The sequence below is a fragment of the Pristis pectinata genome, chromosome 15 (assembly GCF_009764475.1).
Source record: "Pristis pectinata isolate sPriPec2 chromosome 15, sPriPec2.1.pri, whole genome shotgun sequence".
Lineage (NCBI taxonomy): Eukaryota > Metazoa > Chordata > Chondrichthyes > Rhinopristiformes > Pristidae > Pristis > Pristis pectinata.
Window position 1 is genome coordinate 45,181,344 of NC_067419.1, and position 18,436 is coordinate 45,199,779.

The following is an 18,436-nucleotide window of genomic DNA, read 5'->3' on the forward strand; positions in this document are numbered from 1 at the left end:
CTGTAGTGCTCTATGACTCTATAAGTGGTGGTACCACAGAAATAAGATAAGTAATATATTCGTTTACTATGAGACCGTGGGGCCTAGGATATATTTTTTATTCTTTATGATTATATACGTCATGATTGTCCTCCCGATCTCTTTGTATCACGTGTATAATCGCCGATGTTATATGTATTAAACTGTATTAATTTGAAAATTAATAAAAAGATTGAAAAAGAAATAAGATAAGATAAGGTATCAATTAATCAGCAGAAGGCATGGAGAATACCAGGGACGAGGGATTAAAATAAGAAATGAAAACAGAAAACAGTGATGCCTGTGTTTTCACTGGCTCCGTGAAGTAATCCCTGTTCCAAACCAACACTGGCACCACTCCCCAACTCCTGCTCCTGCACCCAAGCGAACCTCGTCGATTTTATCAACTTTGCTACCAACTTCCACCCTGCCCTGAAATTCACTCAGCCCATCTCCGATACCTCTCTCCCCTTTCTTGATCTCTTTGTCTCCATTTCAGGAGACAAGATTATCCACTGACATCTTCTACAAGCCCACAGATACCTCGACTACACCTCTTCCTGGCCTGTCACTCTTCTCAGTTCCTCTGTCTCTGCCACATCTGTTCTCATGATGTGGCTTCTCACTCCAGGACGTCCAAGATGTCCTCCTTTCCCAGAAACCACTACCCTCCTCTTTTTTATGCTGCATATCTCCCCTCTTTCTTGCCAGTCCAGATGAAGTGTCTCGACTTGAAACGTCGACTGTCCACTTCCCTCCACAGATGCTGCCTGACCCGCTGAGTTCCTCCAGCACTTGTGTGTTGCTCCAGATTCCAGCATCTCCAGTCTCTGGTGTCTCCAAAACAACTGGCAAAGATGGATCCAGAAAGGGTCAGGAATGGTGAAGGCAGAGACAGCTCGGAGGGTGATAAGCAGGGACACAAAGGGCTGGCAGTGCTGGAATCTGATGAGTAAGGAAGGTGACAATGGGGACCATTAAGATAAGTGGTAATTTTACAAACCCACTGACGCCCACAGCTAACCCAATTACAGCTCCTCCCACCCTGTCTCTTGCAAGGACGCGATCCCTTTTTCTCAATTTCTCTGCCTCTGCCGCACCTGCTCCCGTGATGAGGCTTTCCACTCCAGGACATCCGAGATGTCCAACTTCTTTTCTAACCGGGGCTTCCCCCCGACTGTGGTCGAGAGAGCTCGCACCCGTATCTCTGCCGTTTCCCGCACCTCCGCTCTCATCCACACCCCTCCCAGACCCAACAGGGATAGGGTCCCCCATGTCACCCACCAGCCTATGTATCCAACACATCATTCTCCGTCACTTCCGCCATCTCCAACAGGACCCCACCACCAAGCATATCTACCCCTCCCCACCCCTGTCTGCCTTTCGCAGGGACCACTCTCTCCATGACTCCCTTGTTCACTCTTCCTCCCCACCCCCCCCCCCACCCATCCCACTCCCACCCCGGGAACTTTCCACTGCCCCCGCCATAGGTGCAACACCTGCCCGTACACCACCCCCACCCATCCGGGACATTCTCTTTTCTCTCCTCTTCCATCGGGTAGAAGATACAGGAGCCTGAGGGCACGTACCATCAGGCTTAAGGACAGCTTCTACCCCACTGTGATAAGACTATTGAACGGTTCCCTTATACGATGAGACGGACTCTGACCTCATGATCTACCTTGTTGTGACCTTGCACCTTATTGCACTGCACTTTCTCTGTAGCTGTGACACTTTACTCTGTACTATTATTGTTTTTACCTGTACTACATCAATGAACTCTGTACTAACTCAATGTAATTGCACTGTGTAATGAATTGACCTGTACGATCGGTTTGTAAGACAAGCTTTTCACTGTACCTCGGTACAAGTGACAATAATAAACCAATACCAATACCAATACCAAACAGTCCTTTCAGGTGAGACAGAAATTCACCTGCACCTCTCTTAATATCATCTACTACATTCGGTGCTCCAAGTGTGGCCTCCTCTACATTGGTGAGACCAAACGCAGACTAGGTGACCATTTCGCAGAACACCTGCGCTCTGTCCGTAACCGCGATCTGCATCTCCCCGTTGCCGGTCACTTCAACTCCCCCTCCCACTCCATCACTGATTTGTCGGTCCTCGGCCTCCTCCTTCCTAGCCTCTTCTTTTTTTCCCTCTCTCTCCTTACCTTTGACCCATCCTCCAGTGGATCTGCTCTCCCCTCCTCCCCCGCACCCACCCATCACTATCTCTTACCTGCATCTACCTATCACCACCTTGTGCCCACCCCGCCTCCCCTCTTTTGTCCATGTATCACTGCCCTGCTTTTCCCTCCTATAAATTGGGCTTCCTCTTTTCCTATCTTCAGTCCTGAAGAAGGGTCCTGACCTGAAACGTTGTCCACCTGCTTTTCTCCACGGATGCTGCCTGGCCTGCTGAGTTCCTCCAGCAACATAGTGGTTTTCATCTGGATTCCAGCATCTGCAGTCCTTTATTTCTCTAGTAATTGGTTTATTATTGTCATATGTACCAAGATACACTGAAAAGCTTTTGTATGCATGCCATCAGACAGGTTGTTCCATACATAAGTATGGTTCCTGAGTATAAGATTGACTCTTGACCTCACAATCTACCTCGTTATGACCTTGCACCTTATTGTCTGCCTGCACTGCACTTTCTCTGTAACTGTAACATTTTATTCTGCATTCTGTTATTGTTTTACTTTGTACTACCTCAATGCACTGTGTAATGAATTGATCTTGTTACGGACTCGGTGAATGTCCCTTTAAGATAGATGTGTGTGTGTGTGTGTGTGTGTGTGTGTGTGTGTGTGTGTGGGGCGTGCTTACGTCAACAAAAGATAAAGGACGTAATGACATTGTTGAAGAGGTCAATCGAAGTCGAAGAGGGAGAGAGAGAGAGAAAAGGGAGAGGGACACCAGCCTGCTAGTTTCTCTGTCGATGGATGAGAAACAATAACAGTGTCTGTCACTGCAATCCATGTATGGAAATTGGAAGTAATCTGGTGGAGTTCACTTTGTTGCTGACCTGTAGAAGGAAACAGGTATTTGTGTGGACGGCAACGATTCGGATGATTTTCGGGGTGAGGAAGTCACTACCGAGTAAACACTGAGGTATCGATTGGGTTCCATTGTGGAACATTTGGATTTCGTAATTACTCTCTCTATGTTCTCTACATCTACGTTTTATCTTCAGACAACGGTGGTTGTTGAAGGAGCCTTTGCTCATGTTTCACCTTATGGCTTGCGGAACTGAACTTTAAGATTCTTGGACTTGGAGTTTGGGACTTTGCCACACACACACACGAAGAGTTTAGTTTTGGGGTTAATGTTCAAGGCTTAACATTTTTACTTCTAACATTCTAACATTTTTACTTTTATTTTTCTTATTATCATAAGTAGTTATTAATAAAGTAGTTTTTAACACTGAATCATGACTCCGTGTGTTTCTTTTGTTGCTGGTTCTTGACAATCTGTATGAACAGTATGCAAGACAAGTTTTTCACTGTACCTCAGTACAAGTGACAATAGTAAACAAATTTACATCAAGGGGAAAAAAACAGAATGCAGAAAATAGTGTTACACTTAGAGAGAAAGTGCAGTGCAGGTAGACAATAAGGTGCAAGGTCCATGACGTGGTAGATTGAGAGTTCATCTTTGTCAAACAAGAGGTCCGTTCAAGAGTTTGATAACAGTGGGATAGAAGCTGTCCTTGAGCCTGCTGGTGCATGTTCTCAAGCTTTTGTATCTTCTGCCCAATGGAAGGGGCAAGAGGTGAAGGGCAGATAGAACCAGATGGGGGAGAGCTGGGGGGTGATGTGTTTGGGTAGTGGGTGGATGGGGGATGAAGATGGGTTGTGGGGGTTGTTTCCCTCTATCCTGGTGAATTTCCTCTGTACCCTCTCCAATTCTGTGCACTTATTCCAGTGAAACCTGCAAGACTTTCAACATCTCTATCGAATTGGTAAATAAATTTATTATTGTCACATGTACTGAAGGACAGTGAAAAAACAATCTTGCGTACCGTTCATACAGACCAATTCATTACATCAGTGCATCGAGGTAGTACAAGGTAAAACAATAACAGAATGCAGAATAAAGTGTTACAGTTACAGAGAAGGTGCAGTGCAGGCAGACAATAAGGTGCAAGGTCATAATGAGGTAGAGAGTCAAGAGTCCATCTTATTGTACTAGGGGACCGGTCAATAGTCTTATAACAGTGGGATAGAAGCTGTCCTTGAGCCTGGTGGTACGTTCTTTCAGGCTTTTGTATCTTCTGCCCGATGGGAGGGGGGAGAAGAGAGAATGTGGCAGGCACGGTAGTGTAGCGGTTAGCGTAACGCTTTACAGCACCAGCGACCTAGGTTAAAGTCTGGCCAATGTCTGTAAGGAGTTTGTGTGGGTTTCCTCCGGGTGCTCTGGTTTCCTCCCACATTCCAAAGACATACGGGTTAGGAAGTTGCGGGCACGGTGTGTCGGCGCCGGAAGCGTGGCGACACTTGCGGGCCGCCCCCAGAGCACTCTACGCAAAAAAGATGCATTTCACCGCGTGTTTCGATGTACATGTGACTAATAAAGATGTCTTATCTGATGTCCGGGGTGGGTGGGGTCTTTGATCATGTTGGCTGCTTTACCGAGGCAGCGAGAAGTGTAGACGGAGGGGAGGCTGGTGTCCGTGATGCGCTGGGCTGGGTCCATAACTCTCTGTAGTTTCTTGCGGTCCCGGGCAGAGCAGTTGCCGTAGCAGGATATGATGCATCTGGATAGGATGCTTTCTATGGTGCATCAAATAAAAATTGGTGATGGTCAAAGGGGACATGCCAGATTTCTTTAGCCTGCTGAGGAGGGAGAAGTGCTGGTGAGCTGTCCTGGCCTGCCTTTCCTTACTAGAAGGACACCACCTCCAGACAGGGGGGGACCACCAGCCCAGGCAGCTCCACCGATCGCCCTGCCGGACATCGATTGGCCGGCCTGGGTCGATCGAGCCGCTCACCGGGATCGACTGGTCGCGCCTGGAGTGCGGCGGCGGCGGCGGCGGCGGCGGCGCCGCTGTCCCAGAATGCAGCGGGGCGCCTGAAGATGGCGGAGCGTCACCTGGAGGAGTTGGAGAAGGAGGCGGGCGGTGGCCCGGCGCTGCTCCCCGAGGTGAGAGAGGGCGCGTCCCGCCCGGGTCCCGGCTCCTGCCCCGCGGCTCCGCCCGGCCCCGGGGGGTAGGGGGCGGTCCCCGGCCTCCGGTCTCCTCCCCCCCCACCACACCCCCCCCCCCCGTTACCGGGGCAACCCCCGGGTCCGGGCCTCGGAGCCTCGGGTCCCGGTGCAGGGCCGACGGGGAGCGTCCCCCCCCCCCCCGGGCAGTGACTGAGCTGGGCTCCCCGCCTCCATCCTCCCCCCCCGACGCCCCTCCCTTCCTCCCCACCCCCTCCATCTCCCCCCACCCCCTCCATCTCCCCCTCCATCCAACTCCCTCCATCTCCCCCCCACCCCCTCCATCTCCCCCTCTATCCAACCCCCCACCCCCTCCATCTCCCTGTCCATCCCCCCCACCCACCCCCCCGTCCGTCCTCCCCGCCCTCGCCCCCCCGTCCGTCCTCCCCCCCTCGCCCCCCCGTCCGTCCTCCCCCCCTTCGCCCCCCATCCGTCCTCCCCCCCCTTCGCCCCCCCGTCCGTCCTCCCCCCCTTCGCCCCCCCGTCCGTCCTCCCCCCCTTCGCCCCCCCGTCCGTCCTCCCCCCCTTCGCCCCCCCGTCCGTCCTCCCCCCCTTCGCCCCCCCGTCCGTCCACCCCCCCCCCATCGCCCCCCCGTCCGTCCTCCCCCCCTTCGCCCCCCCGTCCGTCCTCCCCCCCTTCGCCCCCCCCGTCCGTCCTCGCCCCCGTCCGTCCTTCCCCCCCTCGCCCCCCGTCCGTCCTTCCCCCCCTCGCCCCCCGTCCGTCCTTCCCCCCCTCGCCCCCCGTCCGTCCTTCCCCCCCTCGCCCCCCGTCCGTCCTTCCCCCCCTCGCCCCCCGTCCGTCCTTCCCCCACCTCGCCCCCCCCGTCCGTCCTTCCCCCCCTCGCCCCCCGTCCGTCCTTCCCCCGTCCATCTTTCCTCCCCAACCCCCGTCCGTCCGTCCTCCCCCGCCCCCCGTCTGTCCTCCCCCCCAACCCCCCCAACATCCTCCCCCACCCCATCCCCCAACATCCTCCCCCACCCCATCCCCCAACATCCTCCCAACGCCTTTTCTCTCTTGCTGTCCCAATCTTTCATCTGCCTCCCCCATTCACTGGAGGGTTTGGAGGTGAATGGTTTATGTTCTGATCTGTTGTATATTACTTCAAGGTAGCATTTTACATGGTGCACCTCAACAGTTGGCAGTTCTTTTCACCAGATTTGCAACTTAACCGAATTACCTCTCAATGCCATTAAAAATAAATCTAACTTTTCAATGGATCCATAGTCTCAATAGCTTTAAAAGAGTTCCAGATTTTCACTACTGGATGTGTAAAGAAGTGCTTCCTGACACCCCATTCAGCCTGTCATCACTCCTGAATGATCTCTGCTCTGCATTCTTTCCAGAGGAAATTGTTTTTCAATGGTTTTAATTTCTTCACAACATGGGATGAGATGTACTTAGCAGTGTTCATAAGTTGTACTCTCCATTTGCAAATAAATAGGTTAAAGGATTCCAAAGCTGAGAGTAAAGGTGTTTAAGGTATTTAGGTTTTGACAGAATAGGATGAATAGAAATTCCAATGATAGATGATGTTCAACTGTTTATTTCTCTTTTTTTAATGCAGGGAAGTTAATAAGTTAGTTTTTTTTGTGTCTCATGCCGTATTACTAACTTTACAAAAAGAAAATTTGAAATCGGTGATAAAATTGCTGTTTGGCTATCCTGAGATTGAATTTCAAATGTTATGTGGCGAATGTGTTGTAAAAATAGTAGCACGATTCAGTCAGACTAATAAGCTGTTGTGCTATTCCTATGGGACAGTTCAAGCTGGTATTTAATTCTTGGCTTTTAGTCAGCTTAATTTTGTGTACTTTGAAGATGATGTAAGATACCAGTGATGTAATGCAGAGTTAGCGTAATTCCCAGTGATAACATTCCTTGGGGAATCGATCAGTGTGCAAAGCATTTTTTAACTTTTATATTGGATGTGGGTGTCATTGACAGAGCCAACATTTTTTTAAGCCATCCTTACCTGAGAAGGTGCTGTTGAGCCACCTTAGAGCACTGCAGTCATTCTGGTGGAAGTACTCCTGTGGTGCTGTTGGTCAGGAGTTCTTGAATTTTGATGCAGTGACAACAAAGGAGTGGCAATATAGTTTCAAGATAGTTCCCAGCTGTTACGTTAAAATAAGAAAGCTTGACGACTAAGGTAAGATCTTTTACTTAGTAAGTTTAGAGATGGCAGTCAGGGAAGTCACGTGCTGCTCCTGCAGAAGCAGGGAAACTTCCAGTGTCCCTGGTGACTGAGTGTGCCCAACTGCAGTTCCTGACTAACCCCAGAGTGGTTGAAGCTGCAGTTGGACTCACTGATGAGCATCTGTGATGCTGAGAGTATCAGAGGAGCTTCAGGGAGGTGGTCACTCCACAGGTGTAGAAGTTAAGCCGTGCAAGTCCAGTCGGCAGGCCGGGCAGGACAGAGAGCAAGAAAGCTCTAATAGGCTAAACTGTGTTAATTTTAATGCAAGAAGCCTGACAGTTAAAGTAGATGAACTCAGGGCATGGATCTGCACATGGGATTGTGATATTATGGCCTTTACAGAAATGTGGTTGAGGGACTGGCAGCTCAATGTTCTGGGATTCTTCCAGTGTGATAAAGGTCCTTAATTGTTCATCATGTACGTTAATGATTTGGGAGAGAATATAGGTGGCATGATTAGTAAGTTTGCAGATGACACCAAAATTGGTGGTATAGTGACAGTGAAGAAGGTGGTTTAAATTTACAACAGGATGTAGGTCAACTGAGAAAGTGGGCGAGTGAGTGGCAGATGGAATTCAACTTGGATAAGTGTGAGGTAATGCATTTTGGGAAGTTAAACCAGGCCAGGACTTGCACAGTAAATGGCAGGGTCCTGGGGAGTCATACAGCAGGGAAACAGGCCCTTCAGCCCAACTCGTCCATGTTGACCAAGGTGCTCATCTAAGCCCACTTGGCCCATATCCTATCCATATACAATGTTGTTCTACCTGCCTTAATCACTTTCTCTGGCAGCTCATTCTATACACGCACCACCCTCTACATAAAGAAGTTGCCCGTCAGGTCCCTTTTAAATCATTCCCCTCTCACCTTAAACCTATGCTTCCTAGTTTTTGGTTCCCTTTCCCTGGGAAAGAGACTGTGCATTCACCCAACTATGCCCCTTATGAATTTATTCACCTCTATAAGGTCACCCTGTAATCTCCTATGCTCCAAGGAATAAAGTCCTCACCTTCTCAACCTCTCCCTATAACTCAGGCCTGGCAACATTGTTGTAAATTTTCTCTGCACTCTTTCCAGCTTAATGATGTCCTTCCTATAACATGGTGACCAAAGCTGTACACAATACTCCAAGTGCTGCCTCACCAATGTCTTGTACAACTGTAACATAACATCCCAACTTCTATTCTCAATGTCCTGACTAATGAAATCCAGCATGCCAAATGCCTTCTTCAGCACTCTGTCTACCTATGACACCACTTTCAGTGAACTATGTACCTGTACTCCTAAGTCCCTCTGTTCCACAACGTTCCCCAGGGCACTACCATTCACTATATATGTCTTACCCCGGTTTGATTTCCCAAACTGCAACGCCTTGCACTTATCTGGATTGAATGCCATTTGCCAATCCTCAGCCCAGCTGCCTAGCTGATCAACACCCCCCTGTAATTTTTGATAACTTTCTTCACTGCCTACAACACTATATATTTTAGTATCACCTGCAAACTTACTAACCATTCAAATCATCTGTATAAATAATGAACAGCAAAGCTCCCAGCATTGATCCCGATGGCACACCACTAGTTATGGTCCTCCAGTCTGAGAAACAACATTCCACCTTCACGCTCTTGCAGATTGTATATTCTGGATATTTATTTAGCCTTGATCCATGTGTTTCCTTATTGTGAGGTGGATTACTGGGGTTTTCAGTTCCATATCTATGGCCTACAAGTTATTCTTAAGAAATGATGGATGTTCCAATTTGTACAGTCCACGTGTGAGTGTGGGTGGATCCTGTGTATGGCAGAAGCTGCATAATGAATCTTTCCTGCTGGAAGAACTGTGAAATGGTTGACCCTATTCCTTTTTCCCTTTGGCTGCTTCTCTGCCGGCTCTGTCTCGTCTTCTGAACAGACTGACTCCACGAGCATCAGTAACTCTCCAGTACCTCTCAATTGACTATTATTTTAAGATCAGCATTCCACCTTTGGGAGTTTATCCCTCAACCTGTTACCAGAGTTTGAAGTTACACATACATTTACAATGGTGGACAGGAGTCGTTGTCGTCTTTCCCCAAACCACACTAGGGATAACAACAGTTCTTGTAACGTGCTCTGTAGAAGCTCAGTGGAGGAGCTCCTGCGAATGGCTTTGGCTAAATCATGCTCAACCTTTCAGATGAGGCGTTTGTATAACTAGAATTAAGTTGCTTGAGGTAAAAGGAACCCTCATTGTTTGAATCAGGGCAAATTGGAGTGGTGTAGGATCTGGAAGTGGTAGAAAATGGAGCGATCAGCTATAGATAATTATCCTTAAATCATTTTGTTTATTTCAATTGTGAGTGGATTGTAATTGCTGGCAACGTGACAAACTTTAGTGCAGAACTGCCCAATTGAAGGAGAAACTGAAATAAAATTGAAATTGTGGCCATCAGCAATATGAAGTCAAAGCAGTCATAACAGACCCTTACCCATGGTTATAAGTTGATTGTCTCTCTGTTGCCATCTGAATATGACATTGAAGGGCTATCTTGGAAACATTGTTATTCAGTCTCTGGATCTGCTTGGAAATCTCTTACTCAAGGTATCTCTTTGAGAGTTGTCTGAAACAAACAAACCTTACTTGCACAATGAATTAAATTATTTTAGCTGGCAATACTTTGGTTCAGGAATTGGACTTAAAAGCTGTTGTTATTATTTTCTTCATCTGCCAAGCAAACATAAGACTTCACTTGATGGATGCTTCTCTGCTGATTTCCAGAACTGCTTGCTGAAGTCACTGTAAGCACAATGCTTGGCCTAGACCAAATAATTGATCTCTGTGTTAGTGCTGCATTTACTTGCAAACCCATCTGGAAAGCTAAGCTTCATTTTAGGTAAAAAAAAAATTGAACTGTCCATCGAATTAATCTCTTTTTGTTTTTAATAATTTAGTTATAGTACAAGACTAGAAATTGTATTGCAATTGTAAGGGAACTTCCTGGATTGGATTCTTATCGCTCACTGATTTGAATTAAAGTATCAAAACTTTCATCATATGGCCAGTCTGACTTTACAGGTGCTTGTGTCTTATTCAGAGAAGAGCAAGGGTATCCTGGTCAACGTTGATTTATCAACAAACATCTAACACAGATTATTGGCCATTTAATTACTTTATGTGGGAACTTGCAGTGTGAAAATGACTGCTGGATTTCTTGCATTTCAATATTTGTTTGTCAGTGGTCTCCCTGCCACAGATTTATTTCTGGATCCTGAGATGTCACAGGTCCTAGAACCACAGAAAAGATATGGACATTTCTTCACAGGGAAAAGCTGTCTGCTACCAAGGGTTTTATTTCCTTTCTTTGCTTCTCTTTCTCTTTTCAGCTTTGAAGGCAGAACAGTTTTCAAAGCAGGCCATTGCATAATGGAACATAGAACAGTACAGCACAGGGACAGGCCCTTTGGCCCATGATGCCTGTGCCAATCATGATGCCAAATTAAACTAAACCTATCTGCCTACATGTGATTCATATCCCTCCATTCCCTGGAAGATGTGATGCCATTGATCTTGCTTGATTGCTGGCTTGCAATGTCTACATCTTTAACAAATTCTCAGCACATCCCCCTAGCATTTCTTCTGACCATGAGTGAGCTGGGAGCAGAGGTCTTGTTTGAGGTGATTAAAATTTAGCACTTGCACACAATATTCACACAAAGGAGTAGCGACATGAAAATCATGAAGCCTCAGTTGCTGCTGACGTGAGTTTCGGTGAAGATGCTGGTATCTTCCCACTGAATGTGCAGAATTTTCCTCATTCACTTTAAATTCTTGAGGTACTGTTGATAGGTCATCCAAGAGCAGCTACAGCGAGCCACTGCATTGCATTTTGTAGCTAATATGCACCGTAGTGACTGTGTGCCAGTGGTCGAGGGAATGAAAATTTACGATGGAGGATGGACTGCCAGTCAAGCAGGCTGCATTATCCTGGATGGTGTCAATCTTCTTAAGTTTTTGGAGATGCACTCATCAGGGCAAGTGGAGAGTATTCCATCATTTGTGCCTAATAAATGGTTTAAAAGGCTTTCGGGTATCAGGAGGCAAGTCACTTAGCATTGACCACATAGCCATACTACTGAGTGGCTGGTTCAGTTGAATTTCTGGTCAATGGTGACCTTTAGGATGTTGATGATGGGAAACTTGACAATATCAGGAATAGTTGGTTAGACTCTCTTGTTGGAGATGGTTAGGGGCTGGCACTGCTGAGGTATGAATCTTGCTTGCTGCACGCTGCATTTACTGAGGAGCTTCAAATGGAATAGAACATTATGCATTCTTCACCAGATCACTGCTGATCTGATGGAAGAAAGGTCACTGATGAAGCAGCTGAAGGTGGCTGTGTCTAGGACACTGCCATGAGAAACTCCTGCAGGATGTCCTGGACTGGGATGTTTGACCTCCAACAAACGTAAACATTTTTCTATGGTTTAATTTCAGCTATTCCCTTTGATGTTCAATTCAGTTTTGCCAGGGCTCTTTGGTACATGTACTGCCTTGATATCAAGGGACTCTCAAATCTCTGATCAATATTTGGATCAAGGCTGTGAGGAGGTCTGGAACCAAGTGGTCTGAGTGAAACCCAAACTGGGCATTGGTGAGCAAGTGCTGCATGATAGATTTGTTGACATTGCCTTCTGTCACTTTGGTGGAGAGTAAATTGATTGAATGGTAATTAGCTGGATTGGTTTCATCCTTTTTATTGGAACAGGTCACACCTGAGTAATCTTCTGCATGGTTAGTATGATGCTGATGATATAACTGTAACACAACAATTTGGCTTGAGTTGCAGCTGGTTCTTGAGTGCAGGTCTTCAGTATAAAAGCCAGGATTTTGTCAGGTCTCATATCCTTTGTTGCAACCAGTGCTCTTAGCCATTTCTTGATTAAACGCGGAGTGAATCAAACTGATTGGAGTCTGGCTTCTGTGATGGCGTGAGTCTCAGCAGGAAGCCGAGATGGATCATCCTCTTGGCAATTGTGGCTGAACATTGCACAAGAAATGAGAGCAGTGGGCGATTCAGCCCCACAAATCTGCTCCACCAGTCAACAAGATCATCTCTGATTTTTCAAGCTCAAAAGCCATTTTCCTGTCCTATCTTTGTATCTCTCGATTGCTTTAAAATCCTGAAATCTATTGAGGTCTGTTTTGACTCAGTGACTGAGTTAGAGAATTCCAAAGATTCACCATCCATATGAATGAGGAAATTTCTTTTCATTTTAGTGCAAAATAGCCTGTCCCTTATTCAGAAAGTGTGATTCCTAGTCCTGGGCTCCTTAGCCTTTCCACATCTACCCTGTTGAGTCCTCTAAGAATGTTGTCTGATTCAATGAGGTCACCTCCTATTCTTTTAAACTTTAGAGCAGTGGTTATCAATTTTTTTTCAGGTGACCCACTTTATCCATATGGTTCACCCACATGACCTAACAAAATAAAACTAGCTAACAAATCTAACTGTAGGTGCAATCTAACCATTAACGTAGGCAAGAACCAGCCTTCCTACTACCATTTAATGTGTTAATATTTGGAAGCAGTGATTCGTTTTGAAATCGCGATTCAGACAAAGACGTTTCTCTAATGGAACAGCAGCTGAGATGTCACACAGCAGGCAGCCGCACCCTGTTTATTCTGTGTGGGCTTGAGCTGTGTACAAAATCAATTTTGGAAGTCCATCTTTTAACATCTGAACATTAGCATTTCTCAGTCTCCCACTTCAAAACAAAAACTCAGCATTCCTGTATTTTCTACTGAAGTGGATAACCTCATATTTTTCCATATTGTACTTCATTTGCAATATTGTTATCCACTCCCTCAATTTGTCTATATTCCTTGAAGCTTCATTGCAATCTCATCACTACTCGTTTCCACTTAGTTTAGTGTCATCAGCAAACATGGAAATATTACATTTGGTCCCTTTAGGCAAATCTTCAATGAAGATCATGAATACTTGTGGCCCAACCCAAGCACCAATTCCCATGTACCCACTGGTCACAACCTGCCAACCTGAGAAAGACCATTTATTTCTACTCAGTTTTCTACAAAGTTAACCGACTTTTAATCCCTTTGAGGATTTTACTTCCAATTTCATGTGCTCTAACCTTGTTCATCCACCTCCTGTTTGGGACCTTATCAAAAGCCTTCTGAGAAACACAAACATTAGGTGTAGGAATAGGCCACTGGGTTCTTCATGCCTTGTTCTCTATTTAATAAGATTATTGCTGACCTGACAGTAATCTCAATTCCTCTCCACTCCCTTTCACTCCTTTGTTTATCAATTATCTACATACCTCTCCTTTAAAAATGTTCAAAGGTTCTGCTTGTTTACTGATTTCCCCTCATCTACTCTACCAGCCATCTAGAGAGGATGCAGAGGCAATTCAGCAGGATGTTGCCTGGATTGGAGCACTTCAGCTTTCAGGAGAGTTTGTTTTCCCTGGAGCCGAGGCTGAGGGGTGACCTGATAAGTATACAAAATTATGAGGGTGGTAGATAAGCTAGGTAGTAAGAATCTTAAGATAAGATAAGATATCTTTATTAGTCACATGTACATCGAAACACACAGTGAAATGCATCTTTTGCGTAGAGTGTTCTGGGGGCAGCCCGCAAATGTCGCCACGCTTCCGGCACCAACATAGCATGCCCACAACTTCTTAACCCGTATGTCTTTGGAATATGGGAGGAAAACGGAGCACCCAGAGGAAACCCACGCAGTCATGGGGAGAACGTACAAGCTCCTTACAGACAGCGGCCAGAATTGAACCTGGGTCGCTGGCACTGTAAAACGTTACGCTAAGCGCTACACTACCATGCCTGCCCTTTGGAGCTCTTCTTTCTTTGGTGGTGGTATCTAACACACGAAGTATTAGGAGAGAGGTAGAATGTTCAGAAGAGATCAGGGCTGGAATATTTCCACATAGGTTGGTTGGAAGCTGCAATGTGGTGGCTGAGGAGGTGGAGATAGGTACTCTCATAACATTCAAGAAACATCTTGACAAGCACTTGAATTGCCAAGGCATAGAAGGCTACAGATCAAATGGTATTAATATAGATACATACAATGGTTGGCATGGACTTGGTGGGCCAAAGCACCTGTTTCTGTGATGGTGGATCAAGGGGCCTCCAATAGATTAGTGATTTCCCTTTCATAAATCCATAATGACTCATAATCAATTGTGCTAGTTTCTAAGTGTCTTGATGTCACCTCCTTTATTATAGATTCCAGCATTTTCCATACTACCATTGTCTGGTTAACAGGTCGGTAATTACTTGTTTTCTCTCTACCTACCTTCTTAAATGGACAGGTCATATTTGATACCCTCAAGTCTGCAGGAACAACTTTCAGAATTTGCAGGGTGATAACTGGAGCATGCTTTATCCATACAGTGACCTCTTTCAGATCTCTGGGATGTAGATTAATTTCCAGGCTTGTGAACTTCTCTAGTGACATTTCTTCACTAATAGTTATTTCTTTTCCTTCCTTCTTTCCTTCCTTTGTTCTCCATCACTTCTAGAAGTTTTTTTTTTGTCTTCCTCTGCCATTTTCTTATCCTGCATCATACATTTTTCCATCTCTGAATTTAAAGTGTGCACGTTTTCTCTTGGTCTTTTCCTTTTCACGTACCTATTGAAGGTCTTACAATCTGTTTCTTGTTGGTTTATTCTCTTATGTTTCCCTTTATCAATTTTTCAGTCATCCTTTGAGTTCCAAAGTGCCCTCAATTCTCAGGCTTCCTCATTTATCTAGCAATGTTGTAAGCCTTTTTACTTGGATTTAATACTACCGTTGATTTCTCCTCCAATGCATGGGTTGGATTATTTTTCCTTTTCTGTTTTTGTGCTTTAGAGGAATGTGTATTTGTTGAAAAATACTTATTATTTCTTCAAATACTAATCATTGCTTGTCCTCAGTCATAAACGTTAATGTCATTTTCCACAATTTACCACAGCCAACCTCTCCCTCATACCTATGCTTTGTTTAAATTGAAAATACAAGTTTCAGATTGAATTACGTGATTGTCATACTTAATATAAAGTTCTATCATATTATTGCCTCTCTTTCCTTCAGAACAAGGTTATTAATTAATCCCTTCTGCTTCCCACTTTGCTCATCAACATGCTGATCCATAAATTCACTTCATGTACATTCCAGGAATTCATCCTCCACAATGTTCATACTAATTTGATTTGCCCAGTCTAGATGTAGACTAAAGTCCACCATAATTACTATATTACTGTTATATGCACCTCTATTTTTTTCATTTTATTCTGTTCCCTTTGTCACAACTAATATGTGGAGGCCCACAAACAACTGCAATTTTCTGCTCCCCTGCTATTGCTTAGCTCCACCCACACTTTTTTTTCAATTTAATGGAATCAATTGACTTAAATCTATTATCGTCATCCTAGGTAGAGAGGAATTGTGATGGAGGTGTCTGGCATGCTGTCCCTGAGGTATGCTTCTGTGAGTACCGTGGGACATTTGGGTAGCACTTTGGACACCAGTTCCCAGACGTCTGTGAGGATGATTTTGCAAGGTCGACTGGATTTGGAGCAAATTGGGTTGATGCTGGGTGATCCGTAAAGGTTTATTCTTTCTGAGGAAGCTGAGTGACTTACTAGTCCTTTTCAGAGGGCATTTAAGATTAAACAACATTGGTGAGTCTGGATAATTAACAGAACTTAAATTTCACAGTCATCATAGTGAGATTTGAACATGGGTGTCTAGATTGTTAATGCAGATCTCTAGATTGCTTGTCTGATAATGTAACCTCTGTGCTGCTACTGTTGTCTTGAACTTCTGGTCAGAAGTCTCGGTTGAACTAAAAATTCGTATTATCCCTACTTTGGATATGGATATCACTGATTCAAACACTTTCCTGCAAAGGTTCTCTGACAGTACTGTTGGGTGTTCTGTGATTTAAAACCTGTAATGAAGAAGGTACAGTGATATATTTCTAAGTTAACTTGGGATGGGTCTTTACAAAGATGCCATTCTCATGCATCTGGTGTTACTGACTATCCACGTTGTGGAGAGCAGTGAATTGAGAAATGCTGTCGAAGAAGCCCTGGTAAAGTGCACTGGTGTAACTTTGTCGACACTACACACTGAAGCTACACTGTGCTGGTGATGGAAGTGAGTGCTTTGGGTGTTAGTTAGGATCCTGTGTGCCTTCCATTTGGGTCATTTCCTCCAGTTTGCAGGACAAAATGTGGAAGAAATTGATGACTTCATACCAATTCTACACTGAGAAACCATGATATTTAAGAAAGGCAGTTGTCTGATATTGTCATAGCATTGTGGGAGCTCTTTCTGATTTTTCACTCTCTGAATGTGTTGTATTTTGCTTGGAAGGTTTATTGTTTCCCTATAGCATCTGACATTGGAAGTACAGGGGCTCCCTGGGTTACTAATGACCTGACTTATGGAAATCCGACCTTAGACAAATTCTCCCATACATTTTTCAAGCTAGTAATACTAATAAAATGTTTCGTAGCATTCATGAATGACTGGATGCAGGATATATTTCATTAGTTTAATTATGGGTAACATTAGGGTGAATATTTGATGAAATGAAAGAATTATAGCAAAAGCAATAGAATGTGGGTAGCTGTAGAAAACAGGCATTTTTAACTTAAGGAGACATCTGCTTGCGTTTAGTTCTCAGGAACAGAACCATTGCGTAAACGGGGGACTGCATGTGGTAGACCAAACCTGAGTGAGTAGTGCTAATGATGAAAAATATTGTGAACTTAATTTAATTTAAAAAACAGTAAATTTGCTGCTGTTAGCCAGATCCCTACAGATAGCTTTTTTAAAAAAATAGCCGTGAGTCATTTTGCCTGTGGGTTATTGCTGTTATGCAGCTTCCTGCAATTAACTGTTGAGTTGCAGATAGCCTAGGAGGAAGTCATCATTGTATAAATGTATCCAATAATGTCGAGAGGAAGGGAAGAATAAGTGAAATATCAATGAGATTTTTGTTAGTATTTATCACTGAACAGGAACATGGTATATTTTAGTTTCTACTGCGATCTTGCATTTGGAATTTGAATCCTATAAGGTAAGGCATTGAGGTGAAATCTGGTGAGGGTGAGGCAATAGGAGCCGGGGATACAAACCATTTTGTCAACAGAGTTGGCTTAGGAGCTGGGAGATGGAAAACAGCATGTACAACAATGAATGATCTGGTCAGGGTAAACAGGATGGACTTGCTTTCCTTGGCAAAGAGAGTGACGACTTGGGAGAAAGATTTAAGTTAAATGGTACAAAAGTTAAAAGGGATTTGGGGGAAAATATGTTCATCCAAAGTGCTGTGGTGTCTGGATCTCTGTGTTGGGGCAGAAACCCTCATTGCATTGAAAAGGTATCTGGAAGGATGCTTTAAGAGTCATAATCCTCAAGGCTGTAGGCTGAACGCTAGATTGTAGGAATAACCTAGCTAACTCCATTTTTGGTTGACATGGATACAATTTCCTATGCAGCAAATTTCTATGATTCTCTGACTTAGAAAACCAGCATTGATGAGAGATGGTTGACATGAGCACTTTCCATCATAAATGCATAGGAATTAATTGTATTGCATTGAGTTACTTGATTGTGCACTCTGTCCAATTTTTATGATTTAACAACTGGAAAGTGAGCTAGTGCAAGATTTTCATGCGAATTACTCTAAACTGTATAAAACGGTATAACTTATGGCATGAAATTTTGTTATATTCTTGGTTGGAGTTGTAGGATCTGTTGTGGATTTGAATTCACTTTTGGGTGTACATATTGTTTTGCTGAAGAATATTTCCCTTGCCCCTCCCTCTTATTGGCTGTGATTCCCTCACTTTGTTTCTGTAACTTATTCTGTCTATTATCTTCCCATGTCACATGAGGGTAATGGTAGCTGAGGTTTAATTCTGCAGGTGTCTTTGTCCTTGTGCACCCTGCCTGCATGTCTCAGTTTTGGCAGGACACCTGACCTTAGG

At 44.8% G+C, this 18,436-nt stretch overlaps 1 protein-coding gene across 2 annotated transcripts in view; it reads left to right on the plus strand.

Moving 5' to 3' along the window:
• Positions 1 to 4,363: 4,363 nt before the first annotated feature.
• zdhhc17 (zinc finger DHHC-type palmitoyltransferase 17) overlaps positions 4,364 to 18,436 on the plus strand; it is a 100,631-nt gene continuing 86,558 nt past the window's right edge. The window contains exon 1 of one of the 2 annotated variants that reach the window (XM_052029909.1): positions 4,364 to 5,171. In XM_052029909.1, coding sequence (XP_051885869.1) covers positions 5,106 to 5,171 — 66 coding nt within the window. In that variant the 5' untranslated portion in view covers positions 4,364 to 5,105. The remainder of the gene's footprint in view (positions 5,172 to 18,436) is intronic. The other variant, XM_052029910.1, reaches the window with a different exon arrangement.